The sequence below is a fragment of the Quercus suber genome, unplaced genomic scaffold (genome assembly GCF_002906115.3).
Source record: "Quercus suber isolate HL8 unplaced genomic scaffold, Cork oak 2.0 scaffold_48, whole genome shotgun sequence".
Lineage (NCBI taxonomy): Eukaryota > Viridiplantae > Streptophyta > Magnoliopsida > Fagales > Fagaceae > Quercus > Quercus suber.
In genome coordinates, this window is record NW_027069513.1 from 235,236 (window position 1) to 254,457 (window position 19,222).

The 19,222-nt window shown below is 34.9% G+C and overlaps 3 protein-coding genes across 3 annotated transcripts; 2 read left to right on the top strand and 1 right to left on the bottom strand.

The window, feature by feature from the left end:
• Window positions 1–1,312: 1,312 nt before the first annotated feature.
• LOC112001644 (uncharacterized) lies at window positions 1,313–2,544 on the bottom strand. The gene has a single exon (XM_024033818.2). The coding sequence runs from the start codon at window positions 2,542–2,544 to the stop codon at window positions 1,510–1,512; it is 1,035 nt and encodes a 344-aa protein (XP_023889586.2). The 3' UTR covers window positions 1,313–1,509.
• Window positions 2,545–5,106: 2,562 nt separating this feature from the next.
• LOC112001643 (eukaryotic translation initiation factor 3 subunit C) lies at window positions 5,107–9,721 on the top strand. Its single transcript, XM_024033817.2, has 4 exons — window positions 5,107–5,181; window positions 5,750–5,819; window positions 5,950–7,767; window positions 8,449–9,721. The coding sequence occupies exons 2-4, from the start codon at window positions 5,793–5,795 to the stop codon at window positions 9,451–9,453; spliced, it is 2,850 nt and encodes a 949-aa protein (XP_023889585.2). The 5' UTR covers window positions 5,107–5,181; window positions 5,750–5,792; the 3' UTR covers window positions 9,454–9,721.
• Window positions 9,722–13,829: 4,108 nt separating this feature from the next.
• Window positions 13,830–18,298, top strand: LOC112001683 (U-box domain-containing protein 44). Its single transcript, XM_024033860.2, has 4 exons — window positions 13,830–14,263; window positions 14,621–15,366; window positions 15,475–15,775; window positions 16,619–18,298. Exons 2-4 carry the CDS (start codon window positions 14,623–14,625, stop codon window positions 18,070–18,072), a joined length of 2,499 nt encoding a protein of 832 aa, XP_023889628.2. The 5' UTR covers window positions 13,830–14,263; window positions 14,621–14,622; the 3' UTR covers window positions 18,073–18,298.
• The last annotated feature ends 924 nt before the right edge of the window (window positions 18,299–19,222 follow it).

A 19,222-nucleotide genomic window follows, 5' to 3' on the forward strand; every position in this document is an offset into this window, starting at 1 on the left:
ACTCTTGGGGGAAGGAGGAGGAGCTACCTATAGACATCCTATTTTGTATCCTAGTATAACTTAAGTCATCAGTCCTTAATAAGGATGTTTGGGTAATTAAGTATTTTCAATAGTTCGAAAATAACCACAATTAAAAAATGTTCAAAATCGCTTCAATTGCATTGTTGAACATGACATTTGTTCACTTTTTAAAACAATATTATCTTTTGAAACTCAACCAATTTTTGTAAGAATTGTTCCATTAATAAGATATCTAGGGCTTCAAAATATACACAACTTTGACATAATTTGGATTTTAAATGGGTAAGATATGTTAGTTTGAAGTTAGGACAACAATGCTGTCAAGATATATATGTTTGTTTGTGCAAATTTGATTGGATTGAATTATTTGGATGTGTATTATGCAAGCATGTACTGAGCCTCACATCAAGTATTTTGCACATAGATCTTGGGTTTATAAGTGATGTCAGGATTTTTCTTTTGTAATTAAGGATTCTCATGAATTTACTTGAGTCAAAGCATAAGTAACTTCCATAATATCTACAAATATTCTTTTTAGATCTTAAGTTCTATGTTTTTGTTATATTATGTTTTTAATTGTGAAAGTGATTAATAGAGCCAATCTTGGATGGGTGAAGTGTTACTTTTCCACCTATTAACTTATTTGCAATTCAATGGCAGAGTTGAGTTGCCCCAACCCCATGGACAATGGTCGTTCATGGCATATTGATTATAGTATTTCTACCTTTTGATTAACGTTGGAGTACAAGAACAAACTATATATGAATTACAATTTGTCCTTCGGCTTACTACGTACCAATTTTACCAATTCCTCAATCTCTAAATTCAAGTAGTTAAATTCGACTATGCGTGAAGGAGGTAGACAGCCCATTAGGTCCATTACTAAACATTACATAATTAATTTTGACTCTCTCTTGAAATGATATTCAATTCAAAATGAATTAAATTTGCATTTATTTTTTGGAGAATGAATTAAATTAGCATTTGGTTGAGAGCATATGTGTCATGATGTGCATCTATATACATGCATCAAGTGTGATACGTGGGATGAAATTAATTAGCTGGTTTGATTTAAAGGGGTTGAGTGAAAACAGGAAAATTAAGAATGCTTAATACTTAATCTCATAGAGCGTGAGTTTATGGGATCATTGACAAAAGGATCTTATCTAACCCATGCATAAAGTTGGGTGCTTAATTTAGAGGTATAGATGAAGATTCTAAGAGAAATGTATTGAAAGTTGTTTAGAAGGAGAGGAAAATAGAGAGAAAATAAGGAATGGGCAAAAGAAGAAGAAAGGTCTTGGTCCAAAATGCAGTGTATAATTCTACAATTCTAACCTATCCAACATGGAATATTGCTCATATTGGATAGTCAGTATAATTCATGCGGATAAATAGAAAAAATTTAGAGCGGCGTTTATTTCTCACACATCATTGCAAAATGGATTCTTATGGGGAAGGATATATACTATGATAGGAGTACATATCTTAGATGACAAGGACATTAGACCTTCGTATTTCAGTTGGATCTAAATCTTCCGAAGGCTCCATAGCCTTCTTGCCAAGCTTAAGCAAACTCCCAGTGGCCAAAAGTGCCTTAGGATCGATATCATGCATGGACCTTGCATACAAACTATTACATGCTGCCCACGCCGCATCAAACAGTTCTTTGTTTTTCGTGTTCCCCATAAGGCAGTGACCAAGAATTCTCAATACAGGTTGTAGCAACTCCCATGGCAATGGAATCCTTCCCTCTTTACGACCATTTGACTCGCTCTCCTTCTTCAAGTCCCTGTCATCATCATTATTGTCTTGACCAGCCCAAACCACACAAAAGTCACAGAAATCAATCTTGGACCCAACTGGCATATGATAAATCTTGCTGTGGTATAGTTCTAAGGCCACCCCAACTATCCTGGCTCTTCTCGTAGACCTTACAGTCCCATGTGGTTCCAAACTAGGAGATATGACTGCTAGGTTAAGCTCTGTGGAGTCGTTGTTAATGGGTGCTTTGGCTTCATGGTAAACACTGGGAAGTGACAAGTTCGGTACGTTCATGGTTATGGGTTGGCCGGCACGCGAGGTGGTCTCATGGGCGTAGAGGGCTAGAAGGACGGCCTCAAAGCCGGCAAGGGGTTTGCGGAGTGCAACACGGGAGAGGTAGATCCCCACAATAATGGGGAGGAAGCGGAGGACAATGAGTTGGAGGTTAGGGTCACCGGATTGGAAAGTGTCATAAAGCCAACGACAGAGGTTGTTGTCACCAGCTCCAGAGTTAGGTTCACGAAGGAGGTAGGATACTTGGGAGGCAACTTGGGGGTCATGGAGAAGAGAGAAAGCAGGGTTAGGGTTGGAGGAGGAGATAGAAAAGGAGAGATTGGATGGAAAGGAGGAGAGAATGGAGGAGAGAGATTCAATGGCCGATTTGGTTTTAGATAGGGAGTCCAATGATGTGGAGTGTTCATGTTCTGAGGTCGGTGTCAAGGTGGAGGATGGGGTGGTGGGTTCTGAATGATCAGACATTTTAGAAAGGAATAAAGAAAAAGAGAGAATATATTGGATTGTTTTTCAATTGAATTATTATGGGTGATTAACTATAGAGCTAGGCAGCGTTTCAATTATGAATAATGCTAGAAATACAAACTATTTTACAAACTATTGATGTAGTGAATGATTATTGGTAAATGAAAAAGTGATATTAATGGTGGATTTAAATGAAAACTAATAAAAGTTTGGCCACATCAATATTTTGTAAAAATGTTGTAAAATAGTTTGTGACTGTAGCATTATTCTTCAATTATATTATTACATTCATGGATGATAAATTAACTGAGGATGAACATTTCAATTGTAGAAAGAGTAAACTGCTCAAAAATTAAGGGAAACTGTCAAAGTAGATTAAGCAAATGTGAGTTATTGGAGGAGAGACAATTAAGGCAGAAAGATTGGATCATCTTTTACCTTCATGTCCTTTTCCTTTTCCTTGTGAGTTGTGGCATTGCCTTCTCAATTTAATCATGTGATTAAGAATTGAGTAATGTTATAGTTATAGACTAATCTACAATATTTTTAGAAATTATTAATGTAGCAAATTTTTAGTGGATTTCATTTAGACCCACCATTAACATCATTTTTTTTTAATTCATAATCATTCACCATGCCAGCTGTTTATAAAATAATTTATAAAATAGTTTGTAACTTTACCATTTTTCTTAAGAATTTTAATCATTTGAATATGGACTACGTAATGTAGGCCCATAATATAGGTACAGGTTCTGATTTAAAAAAAAATCTTTTGAACAAACTAGAAAGTATAAGAATTATTAGTTACAAACTAGAGAGTATAAGAATTATTAGTTATAAAACTTGGAACAAAGTTGGATCCTTAAAAAATGGCACATGAAACAAACTAGGAACGAAGTTGGATCCTTAAAAAATGGTACATGAAACAGAAATAGTTGGAGATTTATTAAGGGAGAGCCACTCATGAAATTTCTTTAAGGGCATAAAATAAAAAGCAATCACATAAGGATATAGATTGTTATTCTAACTTATAAAAGAGAGTATGTTGTGTGTAATATAATTTATCCTACACTTTCTTAAAAGCTACCATGGTTTCTGAATGAAATTTGTGGCATGCTTTTGTGCTAAAACTCTTTTCTTTCTCTCTCTTGTATGTATATGTGTTTGTTTCTAAAAAAAGAAAAAGAAAATGTCAATGTCATATATATATATATATATGGAGCCTTCCAATCATTTGCAAAGCTCTCTTGTTTGAATAACATTGTTACAAGCAAGATATTTGAAAGGGAGATTATAATAGAAAATGTAATAAGCTTATCTACTATATATACAGTTTATCCATATCTATATAGCTTGGCAAACATTTGAAATTAAACCATATAAAGTATAAACTTTAAAAGCCATACTATCAATTTAGAGTTGGAGCTTTATTTTTATCTTCAACAGAATTTGATTTAATATGATCCATGCGTTGAATTAAAGCAAAATAAATTTAGGGAGAATTGGTAATTTAACACATGTTCAATTTTTTATTTATTTTTATTATATTTCATTTAGGTTGACATTGAGAGGTTGTGTAAAAAGAAAAGAAATAACATTCTACAACAAAGAATTATACTGTAAAAGCATTTTCATTTGATTATGTAAAGTAAAATACCTAAAACTCTAAAATGGATCCTATTAATCAAACTCCAAAAGGGGAAAAAAAAAATCCCTACAATATTGGTCATGCATACTATTCAAAAAGTTTGCAAAAGCTATTACAAGAGAACTATAGCTCTTGTTATGATTTTTAAATTTAATTATTATTATTATTATTATTATTTTCACTCAAACATTCTTTCTCCTTCCTTGCAGTCTCTCCTTTTATTTGCTATAAATAGTTGGCTTTGGAAGGTTATGACTACTTGGTGGATGAAGAAGAAAAATAAGAGAGATAAATAATTTAAAAAAATGAGTTCTAAAACAAATTAGATTATTAAATATTGTTTTATAATTAGATTTTTTTTACTGTCCAGTATAATTGACAAAATTACCATTTTTTTAATATGAAAAAATGTTTGAGTTTTACAATGCATTCATAATTACACATTTACATGTTTATAAAGAATAGGCTTTGACCATACTTCCATAACAATTACACTAATTTGATTTTGTAAATGATTGGTTACATTGTAATTTGGTCATTTTTATTTTATTTTTAGTAATTTCAAATTAGAATAGAATCATTTTTTTAAAGAAAGTTTCAATCTATGATGTTTGCTTATGATGATAACTTATTATCAAATTAAGACACTAATCGGTTTTTGATATAAACGAGTATTGAATTTTAAATCTCTTATTTAACTATAAATTTTTTTACCAGTTGAACTAAATAGAACCCACAATAAAGTTACTTTAATTTTGCGTATTTCCTAAAAATAAAAGTACGTAAAACTTTTTTTTTTTTAAGTGAAACGTTAAAAATTAAAAACAAAACTAATAACCTAACATTTAGGTTGGGCCCTTGGGCTAAACAAAGCCCAGCCCATCCAGAATAAAAGACTAAAACACTTCCGTAACCTCTATTTACTCTACGAACGCACCCTTTTGTTTCTCTCAGCGCCGCAGCCAGCAACATCGCCACAGACACAACAGGTAACCATGAAAGATTTGTTTTAGTTTTTGTTCTATGTATGTGTGCGTGTTTTGTTTTTTGTTATTGTTTTATTTTTTTTTGTTTATTAATATAATTAAGGATTTTTTTTTTTTTTTGTTTTGTTTGCATTATCTGGATTTTCCAGAGGCTTAGTATGAATTATCAAACTTCTGATTTCATTGTTGTACCTGAAAAATTGAGAGTATATGGTTGTTGGGTTTTGTTGAATCGGTTTTATTATGTAAAGGTGTACTTTTGATTTTCAGTGTTTGATGCTCTTTTGCTCAGATTCTCATAGATTGTCCCAGTTGAGTTGTGTGTGTGTGTTTTGGTTAATGTGTATTTTATGTGGATGGTAAGAACGTAAAACTGTAAGAGCATTAACTTGTTTAAATTTATAATATTTTTTTCCCAAAAACCATAGGACCCTTTTGTGTTTTTAACTGTTTTGGCCCGACCGACTCTTTTTGTGGGGTTTAAGTGCTTTATCTTGTTAAGACACTTGAATCTGATATGTTAATTCACTGAAGTATCTGAAATTTTGTTTGGTTTTTGTTTAAAATGCAGTTTCTGGAGCTTTATAGCCTGTTGGATTTAACCAATTTCTGAGATGGCTTCGCGTTTTTGGACGTCCCAGGTTCTTACTTTTTATTTAGATGCCTTGCTCGTCTCAATTACTCTATTCTGTATTATGTTCAAACTTTGAGAACCAGTTTTGATAAAGGTTGTTATTAACTGTTATTATTATTATTTTTTGCTGTTGACAGGGTGGTAGTGATTCTGAAGATGATGATAGTGATTATGGTGACGAGATTGAGAATGAGGTGTCTGCTGACGCTGGCAACGTAGGTAATAACATGAAAAATAAATATATTGATGATGGGAATGACAGTGATGGCGATGACTCCGATGGCAAAAAGCGGGTTGTCAGGTCTGCAAAAGATAAGCGCTTTGAGGAAATGTCAGCCACGGTTGATCAGATGAAGAATGCGATGAAAATAAATGACTGGGTTAGCTTGCAGGAAAGCTTTGACAAGATAAACAAGCAGCTGGAGAAAGTCATGCGTGTCACAGAGTCTGAAAAGGTCCCCAACCTTTACATAAAAACACTTGTGATGCTGGAGGACTTCCTGAGTCAGACTTTGGCAAACAAGGATGCAAAGAAGAAGATGAGCAGCAGCAATGCCAAGGCCTTGAACTCAATGAAACAAAAGCTGAAGAAAAACAACAAACAATATGAGGATATGATTATTAAGTGTAGAGAAAATCCTGAGAGTGAGGAGGAAAGGGACGAGGATGACGAGGAGGATGAGGATGAAGAAACTGATTCGGAGATTGAAGAGGATCCGACAAAAATTGAATTCAAAGATTCTGAGGACGAGGATGATGATGATGATGACAAGTTTGGGGATAGCCAAGATGATGATGATGGACAGTGGGAGAAGAAGATGAGCAAGAAAGATAAGCTCATGGATAAGCAATTCAAGAATCCTAGTGAGATTACATGGGATACAGTTAACAAGAAATTCAAGGAGGTTGTGGCTGCTCGGGGTAGGAAAGGAACTGGAAGATTTGAGCAGGTTGAGCAGCTTACTTTTTTGACCAAGGTTGCTAAGACCCCTGCTCAAAAACTGGAAATTCTATTTAGTGTTGTCTCGGCACAATTTGACGTCAATCCAGGACTCAATGGCTACATGCCTATAAATGTATGGAAGAAATGCGTGCAGAACATGCTTGTGATATTGGACATTCTTGTCCAGTATCCCAACATTGTGGTAGATGATATGGTGGAACCTGATGAGAATGAAACCCAGAAGGGACCAGAATATAACGGTACTATCCGGGTTTGGGGAAACTTGGTTGCCTTTGTTGAAAAGATAGACACTGAGTTTTTCAAGAGCTTGCAATGCATTGATCCCCACACTCGTGAGTATGTTGAGAGACTCAGGGATGAGCCCATGTTTTCAGTTCTTGCTCAAAATGTCCAGGATTATTTAGAACGGGTTGGGAACCTCAAAGCTGCTGCAAAGGTTGCATTAAAGCGGGTTGAACTCATCTATTATAAGCCACAAGAGGTTTATGATGCCATGAGAAAACTGGCTGAGCAGACAGGAGATGGAGATAATGGAGAAGCAGGTGAGGAGCCTAAAGTGATTGAGGAAAGTAGGGGGCCATCTGCATTTGTTGTTACACCAGAGCTTGTGCCTCGGAAAGCCACCTTTCCAACGAATAGCAGGACTCACATGGATTTTTTGGTGTCCCTCATCTACAAGTTTGGGGATGAGCGGACTAAGGCAAGAAGTATGCTATGTGATATTTACCACCATGCTCTCCTAGACGAGTTTTCGACTTCACGTGACTTGCTGCTAATGAGTCACTTACAGGAAAGTATTCAGCATATGGACATATCAACACAGATCCTTTTCAATAGAGCTATGGCCCAACTTGGTCTATGTGCATTCCGGGTTGGATTAATTACAGAGGGCCATGGCTGCCTTTCTGAACTATATTCTGGTGGAAGGGTAAAGGAGTTGCTTGCACAAGGTGTTTCGCAAAGCCGATATCATGAGAAGACTCCAGAACAGGTACTGATGTTTGCTTTCTGTCTCATATATACATTTATAATTATTTGGTACTCTTTTCTTAAATCAAATTAAAAAAAAAAATAAAAATAAAAAATAAAAAAAAAGAAAGAAAAAGTTAGAAACTTGTAAATTGCTTGGACCTTTTTATTTTTTATTTTTTTTATTTTTTTGAGAAAAAAAAAAAATGCTTGGACCATGGTTGATGTAGTATGATTGTGTACCTTTCATACTATGTGAGGTTTTGTCCAACTGCTATTTGGATTTTAATTGTTTACACATACATGCACACATCATGGTACATCATACAAAAAAGGCTACAATGTGAATCATGTGATGAGATGATGGAGGAGTAAAGGTAATATATGATGATGTGACTGTATGATATAGCCATTACATTTAAGGTTAATAAAAAAATTGAATGTAGATTTTGATGTGAGGTTAGCTGCAGTTCTGCTGGTTTGATTTCATTCATCTTGTGTATGATAATGAAAGCTTGCAGGCTGTGTAGAATGTGTTGTATGAGACTTATTTGTTGGTTATTCCATATGGAATTAAAAATTGCGCATCTTTTCTTGTAAATATTGTTGTTGGATTAGCTTCTGTACATCTATGTTATGTAAGTGTGCACGTGTATGTTCCATGGACTCACTGTTGTAATTGTCCCCTGCACAAAAACAACAGGAAAGGATTGAAAGGAGACGCCAAATGCCATACCATATGCACATAAATCTTGAGCTCCTGGAGGCTGTCCATCTGATCTGTGCCATGCTGCTGGAAGTACCCAACATGGCAGCTAACATTCATGATGCAAAACGCAAGGTCATAAGTAAGACTTTCCGACGGTTGCTTGAGGTGAGTGAGAGGCAAACATTTACAGGTCCCCCAGAAAATGTCAGAGACCACATAATGGCTGCCTCCAGGGCCCTTAGCAAGGGAGATTTTGAGAAGGCATTTGATGTCATCAAGTCCCTTGATGCATGGAAGCTTCTAAGGAATCGAGAGAATGTACTTGCGATGCTCAAGGCTAAGATCAAGGAAGAGGCTCTGAGGACCTACCTATTTACTTATTCCTCATCTTATGATTCCCTGAGCTTGGACCAGCTCACCAAACTGTTTGACCTCTCAGATGCCCAGACTCACAGTATTGTCAGCAAGATGATGATCAACGAGGAGCTCCATGCAAGTTGGGATCAGCCAACTCAGTGCATCGTTTTCCATGATGTTGAGCACACTAGGTTGCAAGCTCTGGCATTCCAGTTTACAGAGAAGCTCTCCGTCCTCGCAGACAGTAATGAGAGAGCGATAGAAGCAAGGCTAGGTGGTGGTAGTTTGGATCTGCCTCAGAGGCGGAGAGAGAACCAGGATTATGCTGCTGGAACAGCTGCTCCTGGAGGTAGGTGGCAAGAAAACTTGTCTTTCACTCAGGGAAGACAAGGTGGTGGCACTGGGCGCACAGGATATGGTGGTGGAGGGAGACCTTTCCCGCTAAGCCAAGCTGCTGGAGGCGGGTATTCAAGGGACCGGACGGGTCAGTCACGAGGTGGTGGCTACCAGGGTACACGGTATCAAGGCGCTGCATATGGAGGGTCAGGGAGGAGTGCTTATCAGAGTGGTTCAGCTGTGAGGGGATCCCAAATAGATACTTCAACTCGCTTGGTCAGTCTTCATAGAGGGATTCATGCTTAGAGTAGTAAGACTACCGGAAGAGAAGACAATACTGATTAAAAGTTCTTGCGTTTTAGAGAAAACTTATTCTGTTGGTTCTGAAACTAGTCCAAAAATTGTTTTAAGTTTCTTGCAGTATTTGAATTTTACCTTCAGAGGTCTATTTCTGAAGTTCTAAACTGAAGGTTAACTTTGAAAGGTGGATATTGTATGCTTGTTGCTATGACAGCATTACTCCAACATGTTTTGTTTCATCAGTTGCTCATAATAATAGTTTACACTTCTATGAGATGGACTGGTTTTGTTTGGCAGGTTTCAAATCTTATGAATTTTTTTATCAAATTGTTTTGCCGGATTAGTTGGAAACCTAGAGGAGTGCTTATCAGAGTGGTTCAGCTGTGAGGGGATCCCAAATAGATACTTCAACTCGCTTGGTCAGTCTTCATAGAGGGATTCATGCTTAGAGTAGTAAGACTACCGGAAGAGAAGACAATACTGATTAAAAGTTCTTGCGTTTTAGAGAAAACTTATTCTGTTGGTTCTGAAACTAGTCCAAAAATTGTTTTAAGTTTCTTGCAGTATTTGAATTTTACCTTCAGAGGTCTATTTCTGAAGTTCTAAACTGAAGGTTAACTTTGAAAGGTGGATATTGTATGCTTGTTGCTATGACAGCATTACTCCAACATGTTTTGTTTCATCAGTTGCTCATAATAATAGTTTACACTTCTATGAGATGGACTGGTTTTGTTTGGCAGGTTTCAAATCTTATGAATTTTTTTATCAAATTGTTTTGCCGGATTAGTTGGAAACCTAGAAAAATGACTCATGAGCTGACCTGAATCATTTGGGAAATTAATAAGTCTTAGTTGGCTGAACTGTTTTGGCTTTAGTCTATATCTCTGTATGTCAATGTCCACGTGTTTGTTTAGCATGATTAATTTTGCCAATTTATTTTACCATTCAGCTTATTTTTGCTACTATTTGTGGATTTCATTGTACTATTTCAACTAATTTTTACCTTTATCTACAATACTGAATTTCAAACAAACTTTTAGTTGATTTCCTCTAAACTTGCTACCTAAGCTTTTGAAAAACCAAAAATTTTCACTATCATTCTAATATATATTTGGTTAATTTGGTTTTTGGAGTTACAACTTAGAAGTAGTGTTAAAATTATATTAGTTTCTTTCTAGATAAAATCAAAATAAATTAGGATTGATCTTTTAAAAAAAAATTATAATTAAATTATGTATGTTCATTTCTATAAGTTGTTTAATTTAACTTTTTATTTAACAATACTTTATTTTTCGAATTTTCTTTGTATTACACTAGTTAGTGACTAGTTATTTTATATTGGATTTAAGGCTTTAACAACAAAAGTGATTAATTCACACCTAGGTAGAATATAATCAACTTGTCACAGTTTCATCCCCTCTTTAAAATGGAAAAAACTTGTGCAACACAAAAAGGGACAAGATGGGTCAAGCAGCACTGGCATTTTCCCCAACCTACTCACATGTTTTTTTTTTTTTTTCCAATGTTACTTTAATAATTTATTGTCAATTTGAGCACATTTTCAAATCCTATTCTGATCTTTTCAGACGTGCTAAGTGTTTACATGCAAACTTTTTCCAAGAAAAAAAAAATCCCAGCTCATTGGAATTGAAAATCAAGTTCCTAAAATGCTTTTGGGGCTACCCTTTTTTGTTTTGTGTTTTTTCTTCTCCGACTACCCCCTTTTTATTGTCAATTTGAGCACATTTTCAAATCCTATTCTAATCTTTTCAAACGTGCAAAGTGTTTACATGCAAACCTTTTCCAAGAAAAAATAAAACATCCCAGCTCATTGGAATTGAAAATCAAGTTCCTAAGCTTTTGGGGCTACCCTTTTTTGTTTTGTGTTTTTTCTTCTATGACTACCCCTTTTTTGTTAGAGTGTGAACCCCAAAAAAGAAATGCCTTTTAGGAGAACATGATCAACGTTTTGCCTGTATCATATATTTTGTGGTAAATAGGAGTTTTGTGGGCCATTTGCATTTAGTGAAAAGCTTATGTCCTATTAGATTGGTTGGGGTCGTTTTCACCAAAAAATTGGGTTATTCTAATCAGTGCCGCTCAAGGCCTAGGCAACTTAGGCCTAGGCCTAAGGCCCCACAACAAATAAAAAATTTCCCTATTAAAAAAAGGCCCCATCTCTCTTAGTAAAAAGTCCAAAATTTTATAAAAATATAACATTTTTTAAATAATTAGTACTCTTTTTTAAGAGCGATGCTAACAATACCATAAATTTTATTATAGATTTAATTGACATTTCACCAATCATATAAAAAAGTAATTCAAATACAAATATATTAAGTTGTTGAAATTCATCAATTACAGTCATAATCACATTTATTGTGAATATTTTGTAGTATTTTTAGTCTTTTTCTTTTTCATTTCTAACATGGCTTTAAAAATAGGAGACCAATAAAAATTTAACCCAATCGAAACCCTAAGATGTTTCAAATAAAATGCTGCAAATGTGATAAATCACCAATGATGACTAATTTCCTACTAAGCCACACACCAAATAATATCTATCTATCTCTTTCTCTTAAAAAGAATATATAAAATTAAAATTTAGAAAAAATAGGAGACCAATAAAAATTTAACCCAATCGAAACCCTAAGATGTTTCAAATAAAATGCTGCAAATGTGATAAATCACCAATGATGACTAATTTCCTACTAAGCCACACACCAAATAATATCTATCTATCTCTTTCTCTTAAAAAGAATATATAAAATTAAAATTTAGATTACAACTGTACTTAACTATGCATAGTCATACATCCAAGTTAAAGTAAGTTCCTTTTGATTCAACTATAATATTCAATCTTCTATTTGAAATTAACCTTAGTTGAGCTAGTATTATTCATCAAGTTCTACATTTACATCAAATTAATCTTAATTTAATTAGTATTATATGATTTTATTTAATTAATGTTTACATATAAAAAGGCCCCATATAAAATTTTTGCCCTAGGCCCCAAATTTTGTTGGGCCGGCCCTGATTCTAATCAAAATACTTAACCACCCAAATGACCATGTTAATTATATATTTATTTTTTGGTAAAAAAATTAATTATTTATTATTGCTTAGAGCCTTATACTAACCCATGTGGGCATGACTTTTGTTCTGTTCTACACACAATCTTGTGGTGACATTTTAGGAAGAAGAATGGGTGAAGTCTGTTTGGGAAGGGAGAAGTCTTTTTTTTTTTAAATAAAAAAATTGAATAGGGAAGTCTTTTTCATTTTTCAACCATAAAAAATGTTTCTTAAGTTTAAAATTTTTCATTAATCCAATTACATTTTACCTAATCTTTTATCATACCCTCCCTCTTGTAGTTGAGAAATCAAAATCCTTTCCAACCTACCTGTTCATTTATGATGCACGGATGGGGTCAATTTCTTTTATTTTTGGAAGAGAATGGGGTCAATCTAATATTAGTTAATGCTGAGCTGTAAAACATTATTTAACTATATTCAATCAAGACCAAAATATTGGTCTTCATTAAATAAAAAAAAAAATACTAGTATATTGTGATATATATTGAATAATTAAGAGACTTGAAACTCAATTGACATTTTTTAGTATTTCCACTACACGCATCTAGGGTTTAAATCCTTCATTCTCAATTGTCAATGGTCAAATTATCCGTAAAAAGAAGAAGAAAAAGTGGGAGCTCTGGCACATAATTGGTTCTCCTTTATTAAGAAAACTAATTATGTATACGTAATGGACCTCCTCTAGATATGCGTATACATAAATTAAAAGCTAATATATATATATATATATATTCCTAAAAAAATAGTATATATTTTTATTCCAATCATTTTATGTTTTACATGTTTTTATATAGGTTATTATGAGTCTATTTGATTAAGCGTTATGGGAATTTAAAAGTGTATTTTTAAAACTTAAAACTCCGTTTCGTAAAAATAATTCCTCATAGCTTTATTTATTTATATTTACAAACAATCATTTTAAACTTTAAACATTGTTTTGCAACAATTTATACAAACACTGCCTGAATATTACAGCATGTAAAAACAAAATGTTCTTATATGATCCCACTGTAAGCCACAAACCCCTTATTCAACCCGCTTCAAAAATGGAAGAAAAAGGTGACCGGTGACCCCAAGAAAGAATTTGCCGCACACATTCACATTCAATGATTCCAAAAGCCCACAAAGTAAAAGCTCCTTTGTTATGTGTGAAACTAAAAATAACCAAAGCAAACCGTAAGTTAGAATTGTGGATAATAATAATAAAATAAAATAAAAACAGTTACACACTCAAAAGGCCAAGTCAAACGGAGAAGAAAGGGAGAAAGAGAAAGAGAGAGAGAGGAACACAGAATTTGACTTCGTCTTCTCTCATTGAATTTTCACCTCGAAAATGGCTGAAGAAGAGGACGAAGAAGAGGTTGTACATTTATAATTGTTGGTAACTTGATTAACGTGTGATAAGAGCAGACTTTGACAGTTTGACACTGACTCACCAAATACCCTTCTCCGCATGATACCAAACTGCAAAACTCCAACAATCTCTCTCTATCTTTTCTTTGTTTCATTCATATATTTCTGACCCAACAAGATCAACAAGAAGAAGAACAAGAACATGAATTATATATACAAGTCTTGGTCTTTTCTTTGCCTTTGATTTTTTTCTTTGTGGTTACTGGTCTAAGACGTAGAGCTGAAATATACAGCAACAAAGTTTTGGTTTGCAGTCTCAGCCACTCAGTCAGTCCTTCAGTCAGTCTTTCTTGCCTTTTGCTCCGCAGGTTCAGCTCCTTATTGTTCACTCTCTCTGACTGTTCTCTCTTTTCTATTGAATTCTTTTTTTGTTCTTTGCTTTTTTTTTGTTTCTCTATATATACGTTTCTTATTTGTACAAAAGGCATAGAGAAGCATAAAGAATACAAAAGAATAAGTACCCCCCTTATATTTCTTCTTATTCTTGTCTTTCTCTCTCTCAATTCCCACTATTTTTCTTTGTATACTTCTTCTATTTGTTTATTTCTTCCTCACATAGACACATAGAGACATACAGTTTTTCTTTTTTGGTTTGTATATCAAAATTTTGTCTATTTGGCTAAGTCCTTCCTCATCTTGTTCTTTAATCTCTGTGTCACATAAAGAAATGGGAACTATTGATACTAGAAGCTTTTTAGAGCTCATGACAGAGCTAATAGCAATGGTGGACGAGATTGTCTCGCTGGCAAAAGACTCAGATACTGAAAGAGAGGTTTTCACAGAATTTGCACTGCTTGTTGAAAGGTTTTCACCAAGTCTGAATGAATTAAAGGACAACGAAAAGTTCATGGACAGGTCAACTATTCGAAAAGCAGTGGAATCCCTTGAGGAACAGCTTAACCGCTCCAAGGTTTTGGTACAAAGTCCCAATTCAGATACATTTGTTAAGCATGTGGAGGAAGTGACTCATGATCTTGGCCGGTCACTAGGCCTTTTGCTCTTAGCTAGTCTTGGAGTGTCCACAGATTTAAAAGAAAAGATTGGGGACTTACATAAAGAATTGATGAGTGCAAGGTTTAGTTTGGATTCTAGTCCTAGTTCAAGTTGGGTATCGGAGTTTGTTAGTGAGTTGAAAGTGGTGAATGAAATAGAGGAGGAGAGTATTAGTCTTGAATCTCTTGATATTGGTGATGTTGTGTTGCAACTCAAGTATGGCAATGATGAAGAATTCAAATATGCACTTTTGGGATTGAATGAGTTGATTGGAAGTGAAAAAGTTAGTAATGAATGGATTGATGAAGAAGGGATTATTCCAATTCTGTTTAATCGTTTAGGTTCAAGCAGGCCGGAGAATAGGTTGACTATAATTCAAATACTAAGAAGACTAGCTTTGGAGAATGCTGATAACAAGGTATATGATATGTAAATCTATTGTCTGTTTTTCCCCACTAACCCAACATTTGGATTGGACTTCAAAAATCACAAATTTATATGTTTTTTCATTAATTGGAGTGTACAGGAAAAGATGGTGGATGTTGAGTATTTGTCAACGCTGGTGAAGTCTTTGACACGGGATGTGGAAGAGAGGAGAGAAGCTGTTGGCCTGTTGGTAAATTTCTCTGATCTTCCTGCAGTTAGGCGGCGGATGGGCAGAATTCAAGGGTGTATTGTTATGTTAGTTGCTATGCTAAATGGGGATGATCCAGTTGCTTCCAGAGATGCAGGGAAATTGTTAAATGCCTTTTCAAGTAACACTCAAAATGCGCTTCATATGGCAGAGGCTGGTTACTTTAAGCCACTGGTTCAGTACCTAAAGGAAGGTGATTACACTGACTTTTCTGTGTGCTACTTTGTGCCTTTCCTATTTTACCATATATCTGTTTTAGTTCTGTTCCTTTGATGTTGAATTGTCATTCTAGTTTAGTTTAGAGTGGTTTAAAATTTTGATATAAAAAATTCTGGATTTGTACTAGTCTTCTATTTCATCAAATTGGAGTCAAATATGGACTTGAAGCACCAATTGTGACATAATTGATTGAAGGAGAGGAGGGTCTTGATTCTCTCACATCCAAGAATTTTTTTACAGTAAGACTTGATAATTAAGATAAGCAACTGGCTCATTCTTTTTCAAAGTCATTGGGGCAATGGATTTGGAGACCTCGTGATAGAAAATAAAAGCTCGCTGCATCTTAACATTGCAGTGAAGACATCAATGGGATTGGGTTCGTGTGTAGTTCAATTTTTGGCTTTGATGAAAAGAGGTAATAGCTGGTTTGGTGTGTCCATTAGAGGAGCAATTAATAGGATATATATACCTTAAATTTAGGAAAAAGCCAATTGAAGACTTCAATCCTACCCTTCACCCCCTTTAAACACCATACTTTTGCTGCAGATTGCATTAAGTCACAGATGGTCAAATTTTGGTGATATGGTTTGAGTGACTGGGTTAAAATTGAAGAGAATTTGTTTTTGTCACCACTTGTCCATGTATAATTCAATTAAAACAGTGACCATATGCTTGTGTGCGCACGCTTTTAGTTCCCAGCTTTTGTATCTTAAATATATTAAGGTTTGTCACTAGTAAAGCACAAATTCTGTTTCTCCTCTGCAGGGTACAAAAAGTATAAGTTCTCTGATTAACACTCCATGCAATGTATATGCAGGTTCTGACATGAGTAAGGTTCTCATGGCAACAGCACTATCAAGGATGGAGCTGACAGATAAGTGGAGAGCTGCACTTGGAGAAGATGGGGCAATTGAGCCCCTTGTCAAGATGTTTAATGCAGGAAAACTTGAATCTAAATTATCAGCTTTAAGTGCATTGCAAAATTTATCCAGATTGCCAGAAAACATTCAACGCTTGATTAGTTCAGGAATAGTAGCACTGCTGCTTCAGCTCCTCTTCTCTGTCACGTCTGTGCTCATGACTCTTCGGGAGCCAGCATCAGCAATTCTTGCAAGGGTTGCAGAGTCAGAATCCATTCTTGTTAACCAAGATGTGGCACATCAGATGCTCTCACTTTTAAATCTGTCTAGTCCAGTAATTCAGTGTCACCTCTTACAAGCACTTAACAGCATTGCTGCCCATTCTAGTGCATCCAAAGTTAGAAGGAAAATGAAAGAAAATGGTGCCATTCAGCTACTTCTACCATTCCTGATGGAAAACAACACAAAAATCAGGAGTCTTTCCTTAAACTTGATTTACACCCTATCTAAATATTTACCAGAAGAGTTAACTGAACAGCTAGGAGAAACACACATTAGTACAATTGTCAGTATTATTTCATCATCAACATCTGAGAGTGAAAAAGCTGCAGCAGTTGGCATACTAAGCAATCTTCCCATTAGCTATAAGAAAGCAACGGATATACTTAAGAAGGCAAATTTTCTGCCAATTTTGATCTCTATTATTAGTTCAAGCAATGCACCTTCAACACCCACAAAATGCTGGTTAGAAGAGAGCGTTGCAGGTGTACTAATTCGGTTCACAAATCCTTCTGATAAGAAGTTACAGCTTCTCTCAGCGGAACATGGGGTGATTCCTTTGCTTCTGAAATTGCTTTCAAGTGGGTCACCAGTTGCAAAATGCAGAGCTGCAACCTCACTAGCCCAGTTATCACAGAATACACTATCTCTTAGAAAGCCTAGAAAGTCAAGGTGGTTGTGTGTTCCTGCTTCTGCAGATGCCTATTGTGATGTTCATGATGGTTTCTGCTTTGTAAATAGTACACTTTGTTTGGTCAAGGCAGGTGCCATTCCTCCATTGGTTCAAATATTGGAAGGTAAAGATAGGGAAGCAGATGAGGCTGTACTTGGCTCCCTTGCAACTCTCTTGCAAGATGAAATTTGGGAGAATGGAAGCAATTACATTGCCAAAATATCAGGCGTTCAAGCCATTATAAAATTTTTAGAATCAGGTAATGTGAAGGCTCAGGAGAAAGCACTATGGATATTGGAGAGGATTTTAAGAGTTGATGAATACAGAGTAAAGTATGGGGAATCAGCTCAGGTAGTGCTTATCGATTTAGCCCAGAATGGCGACCCCAAATTGAAACCAACTGTTGCAAAATTATTGGCTCAGCTTGAGGTCTTGCAGGATCAGTCTAGTTACTTCTGAGAAGATTCATTGTGTATAAGCTATATCATAGTTGTAATTTTGTTTCAAAGACTTTTAAATGCTCCTCAATACCCAAAATTCAATTCCTTATTATGTATATGTTTAAAAAATGAGTATATATATGTTGAGAAATGTTACGAAGCCATGACACAGCTACATAATGAAGTGTTAGAACTAGCAAGGCTGGATGTTGAAAAGTGAATATTCCCTATGCTTGTTATTCTTATATTTCTTGTCTATAAATTTTTATTATGCATTTTTTTGAACAAGGGAGGAAGAGAAAAAAAAGGAAAAAGATTGTTACTTTTATCTGCTTTTGTAAGTTACAGTTTTATTGCAGCCGTATTTAATTTGTTTTCTTCTCTGCTGTGCTTGACTTTAGTTATGATGTATGTAAAAAAACTAATTAATGATTAAGGACAAAACTTAGGTACAGTACCTCAGGTGCTGTTGCTTAGATTTTCCTCTTAAGATTCAGTCATGTGGTTACTTAACTAAAAAATACACTTCCATCCTATGAGAAAAAATCCACATGGCAAAATCTTGAAAAGAAAACCTAAGGAACAGCACCTAAGTACTGTACCTAAGTTTTGCTCAATGATTAATTATGCGCTTTTACTGCATTTGAATTGTCTCTTTGAGAAGGAGGGCTAATTGAGGCTGGTTTCAATAATGTAATTCAACTGTGTTGTGCATAGTTTTGCCACCAAATTTGTATACATATATATATATATATATGCAAAAAAGGTGAAGGAATTTGGTCATACTTTTCTTGTTGGTTGGTGATGGAATCTTATTCCACTCCTCTTGGAATGAACCTATAGAATATATAAAATTTCCAAAATTCATGGTACCTTTCAAACCAAGACTAAAAGCTTCCACAGCCTGTTGACTAAAATGAGGAACTAAATTGCATAATTTCATGAAAATAGTGCAACAACAACTCCTTGGTGCTTTCTCTAGCTATTTTTTAATCTAATTAGTTAAGTTATTGAAAGCTTGGAACATGAATCTTGAGCTCCTGAATCACATGGATTGCAGACTTGTTTTGCTTGTCTCTGCCAATAATATCCATGATCCATCAATTTGTCCAATTATGCATCAAGTTTTATTTGACCATACAGCTTTCTTTTTCACTATATATATATAA